At 49.7% G+C, this 10,653-nt stretch overlaps 1 protein-coding gene across 1 annotated transcript in view; it reads right to left on the reverse strand.

Annotated features, from left to right (window-relative positions):
- Nucleotides 1-1,330: 1,330 nt before the first annotated feature.
- Nucleotides 1,331-10,653, reverse strand: part of GRHL3 (grainyhead-like 3 (Drosophila)) — a 17,808-nt gene continuing 8,485 nt past the window's right edge. The window contains exons 8-15 of the mRNA XM_009332136.1: nucleotides 10,200-10,358; nucleotides 9,546-9,624; nucleotides 9,010-9,143; nucleotides 8,087-8,121; nucleotides 7,277-7,365; nucleotides 7,048-7,133; nucleotides 5,827-5,891; nucleotides 1,331-1,445 (exon numbers count right to left, since the gene is read on the reverse strand). Of these exons, the coding sequence (XP_009330411.1) occupies nucleotides 1,331-1,445; nucleotides 5,827-5,891; nucleotides 7,048-7,133; nucleotides 7,277-7,365; nucleotides 8,087-8,121; nucleotides 9,010-9,143; nucleotides 9,546-9,624; nucleotides 10,200-10,358 (762 nt within the window). The remainder of the gene's footprint in view (nucleotides 1,446-5,826; nucleotides 5,892-7,047; nucleotides 7,134-7,276; nucleotides 7,366-8,086; nucleotides 8,122-9,009; nucleotides 9,144-9,545; nucleotides 9,625-10,199; nucleotides 10,359-10,653) is intronic.

Genomic DNA, 10,653 nt, shown 5'->3' on the forward strand with positions numbered 1-10,653 from the left:
TGGAGCCAATTTTGGCACAGGGGACACAGGGGTGCAGGATGTGCGGCACACGCAGAAGAAGGTACGCAGCTGGCGGTTACACCGCCTCGCCAGAAAGGTAGGGGCTGAGCTGCTCCTCCACCGAGCAGAAGTAAAACAGGGCATTTCTTTTTGACTGGCGTAAAACTTCACCACGTCTGTGTGAGGTAATCCCTCCATCAAAGGGATGTGCCTACGACTGCTCAGCAACCTCTGCCTGCCCGCAGCGCCGTCAGCGGGCGCAGAACCGGGAGGGAGAGCCCAGCGTGCGGGAGGGGAGGGTGGAGGAGGAGTCCAGGCGCTGATCTGCCTGCGCAGGTGGAAGTGCGCGGATCGGCAGCGCCTGCCGTCTCTCACCCCTTCACGGAGAGGCAGTTCAGACGGACAAACTCCTCGTGCCGTTAAGCAGCGCGCAGTGCAAAACGAAGCCGGAGTCCCTCCTGTGCCTCTGAGGTCACCTCCCTGCCCTGGCTCCTGCCCAGCCCTTCCCACCTCCAACCTCCAGAGCTGGGTGAAAACAGTTCACTTTCCGTCTTTGAACCTTTATTACTACAGAATGTCCAAAACAACAAAACCAACAACACAGTTACAAAAGGAGTTCACGGAGAAATGTGAAGCAGCCTGTGTTTGAAATGCTCTGTGTCACCGTACTGAGTCTTATATAAAACAATGCATATTTATATATATATAAAATATAAAAGGAACAATACATCAGAAATGTATAAACAAGGGCTATGGAGGCCTGCGTGGTATTTACAGTCAGCGATACGGCGGGGCGGGGGGCACGGCAGCAGGCAGTGTCCGTTCAACAGTGGGTTTTCAAGGCATCTGTGAAAGTCTCTGTGGAGAGAGGGAAGCTCAGAGCCGGGCTCAGCGCTGCTGGAAATGGTCTGAAGGTTCCGCGTGACCGACGGTTTGGGAGAAAGCCAAAGCCTAGGGCTGGATCAGTCACGGGCCAAGGCAAACAGCGAGCGGAGGCAGTCCCCTGCCTCTGCCCAGGCTCTGACAGCCATGTTAGTGTGGCTTTGTGTTCCCAGCTGTGAAACAGAAGGTCAGGCCCATCGCCAGAAGGGAATAAAATAAAATAAAATAAAATAAAAAATAATAATAATAAACTCAACAGAGAGAAGTTCCATGTTCACATCGGTAACAGATCTTCCAAGCGGTCTCCGGCCCAGCACCGCGAGGCCGAGGCCCTCCCCAGAGGCAGTGTATTCAAGTAAAGGCAACAAGTTGAGGCACCAGGCTGAGTTCTGTGGGGTCAAACTTGCCGGCTTTGAGAAAAGTCCCAGTAAGTGCTGCCTGCGGCTCTTTATAGCTCCTTGAGGATGATCTGGAACTTGTCCTCTGCTTCCACCATGTCCAGGAGAAAGGCCATGTGGTTGCTGTAGTGCTGGATGATGTTGTTGTCCATGTTCACCAGGATCCTACAGGAGAGGGAGAACGGCTGGGTCAGATGCAGCACATGGAAAGGTTTGCAGAGCAGCTTAGCCAGGAGGGCTGGACACCACTGCACCCTCAGGGTTCCCAGTCACGGACTGGGAATAACATCACTGACAAAGCCTCGCGCCACGGGGGCCGGCCCTCTCCAAAATGTCTCCATACAAAATTCCCGTTAAAAATTGCCTTTTACTACCCTGTTACCGATCGGCGTGGCGTTACCGCAGCCGCGCCCCTCACTGCCTGCCAGCCGGCTGGGTTGGCCGCTGCCAGGCTGCTCCGGGAGCCACAGCCCCGGGCAGGCACAAGAAGGCACCGCAGCGTCCACCTTACCCAATTTGAGGGGCTCAGCCGTGATTAATCAATTAAAGCCACGATACAACACAACGGAACATCCTGCAGAGCTTTTCGCAATTCTACCCTCGACATGCCTAGGCCCGGCGTTTGCTACGCCGGCAAATTAATCTGGATTACAGCAGGGTGTGAATCTAGAGCAGAACTGCTCACTCCTCGCTTCTCGCCTGGGTGCTTTTAGGGGTGCGTTATTCTGAACAAGCTGAGACTGCTTTGGGAGCAGATGGAAGTGGTTTGGAATAGGACGCCTTTCTCCCATCCGGAACGACCTCCCATGCAGCCGTGCCCTGAGCATTGCCTGGGAGCCCCTTCCGCGAGGAACACACGCAGGCAGGCTGAGCGCAGGCAGCCAGCTGGGCCAGCCGGTGGCAAGTTCCTCCCCGTGCCGAAGGGCACACCTCCAACACAGCTCCTCTGACCTGGGATCGATCACATGGAGGCACGGGGAGAAGGAAACATTTCGACAGCTGACTTAAACCTGCGGCTGCGGTTCTGTGCCAGGCAAGAGCCCCTCATTATTGTAATGGAAGCAGCGGGGCAGCTTTGCATCACCCCACTGTGTTCCCATAAATCAGATGTGAAATTTGTAACTGTTTGGAGGAAACAAAGAGAACAAATTATCTTTCTTTGCAGAACGCACATCCCCTCCAGGTTCCTGCTGGGGTCATTAATGGGGCAATAGCATTAATTGTGCAATGCTCCGCACGCCAAGATTAAAAACAAGAAAACGAAAAGGCTGAGCATCCAACAAATCTAACAGTTTAACAAGCACAAACACGGGGCCCTGGTCTCCCTCCGGGGAATGCCCTGGAGGTCAGTGCAGCCGCACCGACTGGCTCCTGCCCGTTTGATCACAGGCTGGTCACAGCCCTGGCCCAGCGTGCCCAAATTTCAGAGGTGAAGGTGGGAGCTCTGTCCTCGTGTCCAGTCTGTTCTGGTGTCAGCTTTGTCCCAGGGCTCAACGCCGCGCTGCCTTTCAGCGGTGCACAAAACACTTTACCAACAGGCTATTAATTCTGTCACGGCACACTCGGGGAAGGGCAGCCCCCCCAGCGCAGGGGGAGGCCGAGACACAGGGTCTGACACCGTCCAGGGGTCTTCCCGGTGAATCATAACCTTCACGGCTGCATCTCACCTCCCGGCACCGGACAGGAGCAGTGCTGGGGCTGCCTGGGGGCAAGAGGCCCAGGCCCCCAAGCCCTGGATCCCAGGGAGCCTGGCCTCCGACAGGTGCCCCCAGAGAGACAGCGTGGATACCCAAGGGTGGGTTGTCACAAAAAGCCTTGCAACAGAGCTGCTCCAATTATCTCTGGCTATCTTAGTGCAGGAAGCCAGAGAAGTCACCTGTGCCTCTTGCTACCGTGCTTCCATCTGATTTCTCAACCACAAAAGATTCAAGGGAGCGCTGATTAGGAATCTGAGCCCTGTATTGTTTTTCTAGACCAAACCTCACCAAGATACGAAATTACTTATTATTGCTCTTGAGTCACCCTGAGACTAAGTTCATCTGAATGAGCTCATCACACTAAGAGGGCCCAGGGCTGACAGTAGGTCCTCACCTGCTGTACATCCAGGCAGTACCACTGAGTTTCACTAGTTTACACCAGATGAAGATCTGGCCCTCAAGCTGTAATTACCAAGAGAGGATTGTTTAGGGTGGAGCAATAGGATAAAATTATTCGAAGGAAAATTAAATCTGGGGGAGCAGGAAACGGTGTCGGACCCTGCCATCTACTAGACCGGAGAAAATCTTGTATGTCCCCCACGCTTCAGCAATAACCCATGGCATCAGTCACGTCCAGCTTTCATCAAACTAGGTGTCAGACTAATTTCCAGGTGTTGCCTTTTCTTCTCATTAGAGACCTCTTTGCTCCTCCATTTTGGGGAAGGGATGGAAAGGACATCTGCCTGTTTTCCCTCCCAATCATTATTAAACAACATTCACTACTTATCAGATCAAGTAATGGACAAAACCAAAGCAAAACAAAGTATAGGTGGCCTCTCCCCTGAAGCAGTGCCACTTCCTGGTCCACCTGCAAACTCATCAGCGCTTGGATCTCTCTTGCCGCGCAGATGCTCACAGTCAGCTGCTTCAGAAAACTCCAGCCCAAGCTGGAGTTACCCGAGAGGAGTTGTTGTCTGATGACAGTCTGATGACCTGTGATCGCCACATCACAAGCCACCACCACAGCTGACACACCTGAGTTTTGGCTCAGTCCTGAAGCTGCAATAATAAACTGCCCGCCCCTGTCCTTCGCAGTTGTTCTTCTTCAAGATCAGACTTGAGGCACTCTCTGACCGAAGGTGTAGGGGACAACCCCTCTCTTGAGGCCACCAGTGTTGCTCTTTTTCTCTGGGGAGAAAATTTCCATTTCTGGGGCTAGTGGATGGGCAGCATCTGACAGCGCTGAGGGCCCTGAGTTCAGGACAGGTGGAAGAGCCTCCTGACAAATTCGGATACCTCACTATGGCCCATCCATAATCTTAAAATGAGGACCATATCTAAAACCCCTCCTAAATGGGGAAAGGTTGCTCAGTTGTAGATTTGGAGGTGAGGGGGTTGTAACAGCTTCCCAGTTCAGTGACACCACATCACAGCACGGAGGAGAAACCACTGCCTCTCCCCCTCCCACCTTGCAACTGCCTCCAAGCCTCACTTCAGCTCTGCTCTCCTAGCAGCAAACAGGCTAAGTCCCGTGGGGATCGAGTTATGGCGACACCAAACGAGTTGGAAGATCCCATCCGAGGAGCTTTAGGACTTTCTCATCTCGCTCTCACCAGAAAGCAAAGGCAGAAGCAGAGCTTTGGACTAACCCAAGGACACTGTTCCCTTGTTTTGTTACGCAGAGGACCTCTCTGGGGGGCCGTGCTAGTGAGAACAGCGGGGCTGCGTAACGCGGGACCTGTCATCAGCCTTGCTTTTCTGCCCATCTCTCCCCATGCTCAAACTCTGGACCAGGGCCAGCAACAACAATGAGTTCATCTCCCAGGCAGTCACTGCTGCTTGCAAAGCCTGATTGTATCTCGCTCGCTCTGCAAGAAGGGCTCTGGATTTAGCTTTATGAAAATAAACTTGGGAGTTTATGAGTCGTTCCCTTTCCATCGGCTGAAGGGAGAACTCGCCGCCAGAGATGGGGACAACCCTGAGGGAGTTCTTAGTCCAGAAAACATTTCTGAAAGTAGCGCTTGGCTCCACATCAAGACCACCGCCCTCCACGGAAGACTCAGCGGCTGGTCCCCAGCTCACGCAAACTAGCAGCGTTCCCTCTCAGCCATGGGGGAGATCCACATGGATCGGTCACTAACAAACACCACGTTGAAATCACTTGAGAAGCCATTTCACATTTACTGCAAACCCCACCTGTCACCCCCCAAAGAGCTACGCCTTCTCCCAGCAGCGCCTGACAAGTGTCTCAAGTGGGACCTGCATTTCTGTACTGGGGCTGCACAAGAGCCACCAGTGCCCAGAAGGGTCTGATCCATCACCTCCCACAGTGAGTGTGAAGTTTCCTGTTGACGTCCCTGGCCCGGGGCTGGGATGGCGAAGCTGGGAACAGACACTCCTCTTTCAGCTCTCCCCCCTTCTCCACCGGGGCTGCCCATGCTCTTATTTAGCCGGTACAGGCTCTTTCTGAGCCAGGGACATTTAGGCACTTGGTTTGGAGAAGCAAACATTTATACCTCTCTGATGGCAGTAAGATAAGTTCTCCATAACCTCCGGCTTTTAGACTAAGACACAAAGGATCATCCATTAAACCACCCAAACAATTCCTCCTTCATCCAACTTCCTTTTCCTGGGAGACTTTACACTCCAAACAAATATAATACAAACAAGCGTTATCCCAAATCTTTAAAGCCCAGAAAGATCTGAGTTTTATATGCTCCAAATAGCACAGACTCACATGGCTTTACTTTTTATTATCTCGTTAAAACGCTATTTCAGCCTATGGCAGGGTACCAAAGAGAATGGGGTTTTAGAGGCACGGCATAAAAGCAGATGAGAGATTAGCTTACCCTCTTTTGCATTTTTTGTAGACTTTATAAATGCTTTCTTCAGGAAGCCCATATTTTTCCGAAATCTGTGAGAGAAAACATGGCAATTCTTTGTACTTGTAAAATGAAATTCCTATGATAAAAATCAAAGATAACACTGAGCCAGGGGTATTCAGCAGCAAAGGATTCCCCCTCCCTTTTACTCAAGAAAAAAGGGCCGAAGCAATGATCTGAACAGGACAATCTGAACATGTCTCTGTCCCGCAGTGGGCAGATGGGCAGGCTGCAGCTTGGCCTTGGTTCTCTTTCTGCCGGCTACTGCCAGGCCAGGAACCTGGGGGAAATGATCTTCATTTTCTTTCTCTCATTCCCTGGCCTGTTTGGGGCTCGATGCTTCAACCAGCTGGGCACAGAGCGCGCTGAGCTTTTCCTTTGCTGATGCATCCAAAGGCGAGAGAAACTACAGAAAGTGTTTGACTGTGTCTGCTGTGGGTGCATCTGACTGCAGCTTTTGCTTAGGTTTTAGCTGATCTGCAAAGCTTTCCGGCAGACCTCTCCTAGGCAAGTACAGCTACGGTCTTAGGATGACAGGAGTTTGGTAGCTTTTTCACAAGCATTTTCAGTAGAGGTATTGACTCTTTGTGGTGAGGGATGGGGGAGGGAGAAGATGGCAAAGAATCCTCTGTGCTGACATTTTTCAAACTCTCTATTTTTAAAAGTTTGTAAAACCAACAGAGCTTAAAGTGCAGCCATAAAGCCACCCCAAATCTGGGAGGTTTACTGTTTGTTTCCTTCCCAGCAATCTCCAAAGAGAGGTGGGTTATCGGAGATGCTGCTGATAATCGTCACAGAAATATGTCTGTGTGCTCCTCAAACACAACACAGGGAATTCCAGCATGAGGCCAGAATGGGCTTCAGATTGCACATCTACAGCCTTAGGAATGGAAAGGGTGTTTTACAACGGAAAATATGAACGTGTTGTCACAAGAGGAGACTTATATTCTGATCTGAACAAAACCTCTTCCCATAACGTGTGTTATTCCCCGCTGTAGCACTAACACCACAGCCCATGCCAGGAGCTATGGGTAGAATTCACCTGCTACTCACAATTTCCATTTCTATTCTCAAGAGAAAGCAGACATGAGATACAAGCAGTCTTATGTCCAGCTTGCTATATACCAAGTACCATTGCCCTTTTATCTGCAGTTTGTTCGTGTGCCACAGTTTTTTGATAACACTTACAGCTGTTCTGAGGCCCTGGAGATCTGGTGTCTTCAACATGAGAGCGTCAAACACTTCCTCTGACTCCCTCCGCACATACAGCAAGACTGAAAGAGATAAAGCACAGCACTGAATCAGGGCTCTTTACAGCATTTCTCAGAGCGATGTGGCCTCTTGTAATTCAGGATCCAAGGTTACTTGACTCAAACGAAACACTACATTCAGGAAGAGTTCCCATCCCAGGGCTTACCTCTCTGAGGATCTTCTTCCTTGGTTTGCTTTGGAGGTATCGGGTCAAACTCATCTGTGAACGAGGCACCACTCCGTTTCAAGGGCAGCCTAAGCAAAAGGGATACAATACTCTCAAGAGGACAGAACAATAGCAGCGAACAAAACAATTCCAGCAACTGAACTTTTGACTGAACAACCAATTACTCCAACAAACATCCAGCAATTAAGTATCGGTTTTGTAATTACGGCAGCAGAGTGTCTACCAGAGTTGCAACTTCCTGCCTATCGCATACGGGGACATCAGTGAGTGCAGGCAGCGGTTTTGATATCACACCATAAACAAAAGCCTTTTGCACTTCCACGTCATTGCTCCTCTATTGATATCACTAGACAGTGGATCAAGCCTAGGGTAAATACTCGTTCTCCCCCCTCTAGACACATTACAAGTGTGATTTCTACTGCATTCCAGTTTATTTTACAGCAGTTTCTGCCTCTGGTTACTTGCACCCTTCAGTGGTAGTTCTGTGATCTCTTTTTTCCCCTCTTTCAAACATTGTCTCAATAAGAACAGCAGGACAGTCATGGACCAGACTCACGTTGGAGTGGCTCACTGACAGGAAAAGAAATGTATCTGTGTTTCTGCATCCCTTGAGTCTATTCTAGGCCAAAGTTTAACACATATTTTGGCACTCAAGGGCATCAGGGAGACACTGTGCTGTGTTATTTTGCACCTGTAGACATATACTGCCTATGGATATCAAACAACCATGACGTACCCAAAGAAACAGAGCAGCTGATGGATGGGAAATACAAACTGCTGCATCCTTACCTGTTTGCAGAGTTGGGAACAGCAGGAGGGAGCACCTTGAAATGGAAAGGAAACATTGATCTTTTAGTTTGCACAGTATCATTGTGTGCCACTGAAGCTGGGGGGAAAGGCAACGTGGGCACATTTTAAACATGATTTCCCTCCTCCCAGTCCATCAGTTTTCCTACGCAATTAAACCCAAACATCCGTATGTGTTTCTCAGATCAAATGAAACCTGATATAAAGAACCTGTCTAAATTCTCCTCCTCTGCCTGGAAGAGGCCTGAACACATATCTAGCTAGACCCAAAAGCAGGTCAAACCTCATAACCTGCTTGGGATCAAGGACCAAGTTTCTCAGCGAGTTCTTTGGTTGTAAACCAGATTCTTCTAGTCCCTGGTTTTGATGCTGATGCATCAGTGCAGCAGCCACTGCAATAGGATGCTACAGTATTGTCACAGATGGCTTTTTCCCCCCTTTTTGACAAACTGAGACAGTTGTTTCTTGAGGGAATACTGATGAGCTCTGAAGGACGCTGGGTCTAGGTTTCCTCAGGCTCGGGGGGATAGAGAAGGGCAGAGGACAAGTGAGAGATGTCCCACACATGCAGGGACTGATACGGTCGCATTTTTCTATAGTTCATTTTCTGCTGATATTTTTGCTAGCACTCCAGTCCTCTGTGGAAGCTGCAGATGATACCTGTAAACCACAGGAATATCTGGCTGGAAGGAACCTGGAAAGGTTATCTTGCCCATCGCTGTTGCATGACTATCTAGGCCACTCCTGTCAGCTACGTCTTCAAGTTCACCACATTTCCACAGAAGAATTGTGGTTTGGTTTTGTTTTTTTACATAACACAAGTCATGTCTGGGGACTGATCGGTTTGGAAATGATGGGGGTGACAGATGAGGGCAACAGGTTGGTTGTTTTTTGAAAGGACTTACCGTGCCACACCTCTGCAGGTTTGAAAAATGGACGTTGGGGATAAACAGGACTGGCTGGGTTTCGAGGTCAGTCTCTGGCCTCAGGAACGTGATTTCATTCCCTCTGAAGCCAGAGAGCAAACAGCCTTTCAGACCTACAGATGGAAAGTCCAGTTCATCTCAGTTCAGATGGCAGTTTAAGAGGCAACTACATGCAGAGAGGGGAAAGCACCTGCCCAAGGTCTCCCAACAGAAATATTAGAAAAAAGACGGGACCCTGCAGAACCAGGTCTTCTGGGCTTGCCCAGTGCTGTCTCCCCCAGGGAAGGCTCCCTGCCAAGACCCCAAGACAATTCAGAAAGGTTGGTTACTATTAATAAAGGGCTTTGAGAGCCTTGGTAGAAGGCCAGGCAAGGACCTGCCTGACAAGCTATTTCTGAATGGTGCTGATTTCATCAGGCTTAGAAATACCCAGGGCCAGATCTTGTGGAAGTTAACGGACAAGCCTACATGGATTTCAACACGCTTTGGATCAGGTAACAAACACTAGCACTGACCATTGTTATTGGAGTCCAGGCATTTTCCTTTCCTTCTGAACTGTTTCCTTTCATCATCTCGCATTTTCCTCTCTGCTCCCTGTGGGGACAATAAGGCAAAAATTAGGACATTGACAGTTCTAACATTGGCAAGAGAGGGTTTACTGACCATCTCTGGGAGGTAAGCACATTAAGGTAAAGGCAGCCTTTATTAAAAAACGCTCACCTCAGAGACCTTCTACAGGCCATCCAGAACTTTCTGATACTTATAAATTTAAAAACAAAAACAAATTTGCTTTCAGAAATGAAAAATGCAGACAAAAATAGCTGTGAGAAGTTTTTCCATGGGAAGATATCTGAGGCTGGGGAAGAAGGATTCTCATCTCTTCTGCTCTTTAAAAACTTGTCAAAACCAGGGTTTATTATGAGGCACAAGCCCATGTAGGTCTGACATAGGGAAAACTTTCTAATGACTGTTGTACAAAGGCCTCAGCAGTGCAGACACATCCCCGCTATCCCGTCTCACTCAGCTGAGGGGGCTAACCATCTCGATTCCTCAGCCCTGACCTCTAGGCTCTTCTAGATTCTCACAACCTTTCTGTTTTTCCTCCTGGAGTCACTGGCCACCAGTTTAAAATTCCTCTTGGACAACCTGGTGGAAAAGCAATGTTCTACCTTATCGCAGAATATCTTGATCTGGCAGACGGCGCGGTGCACCAGCTGGCTGGTTCCATTGCCGTAGTCGTAAGTGTCTATCTGGAGGTTGAGCGGGACACCTTTCACTCCTTTCTGGGAGGAGAAGTCAGTGCTCAGGCAATTCACCCCAATAAAAACCTGCAAATAGGAACCGAGATTGATGCAGCTTGTTGGTGCTGAAGACATTATTCTCAAACAGCAATGAGAACAGTGGGTAGGAACAAAAGCGGCTCCCGAGACATCCTTCCAACCCTCCCAGCGTCAGCCACGCATGTGAGCTGTTGTCACATGAGCATGTGACCCGAGCGCAACTACTGGTCCTTCCTAGCCACAGTCTCCCCCGACACCTATTGCAGCTCTCCATCTCTCTATTAACACTTAGGCTATCCACTCCCATCAGCTCAGGCAAGCTTCAGACGCGATGCAGTCTGCC

This window comes from Pygoscelis adeliae, unplaced genomic scaffold (assembly GCF_000699105.1).
Source record: "Pygoscelis adeliae isolate BGI_AS28 unplaced genomic scaffold, ASM69910v1 Scaffold359, whole genome shotgun sequence".
Classification (NCBI taxonomy): domain Eukaryota; kingdom Metazoa; phylum Chordata; class Aves; order Sphenisciformes; family Spheniscidae; genus Pygoscelis; species Pygoscelis adeliae.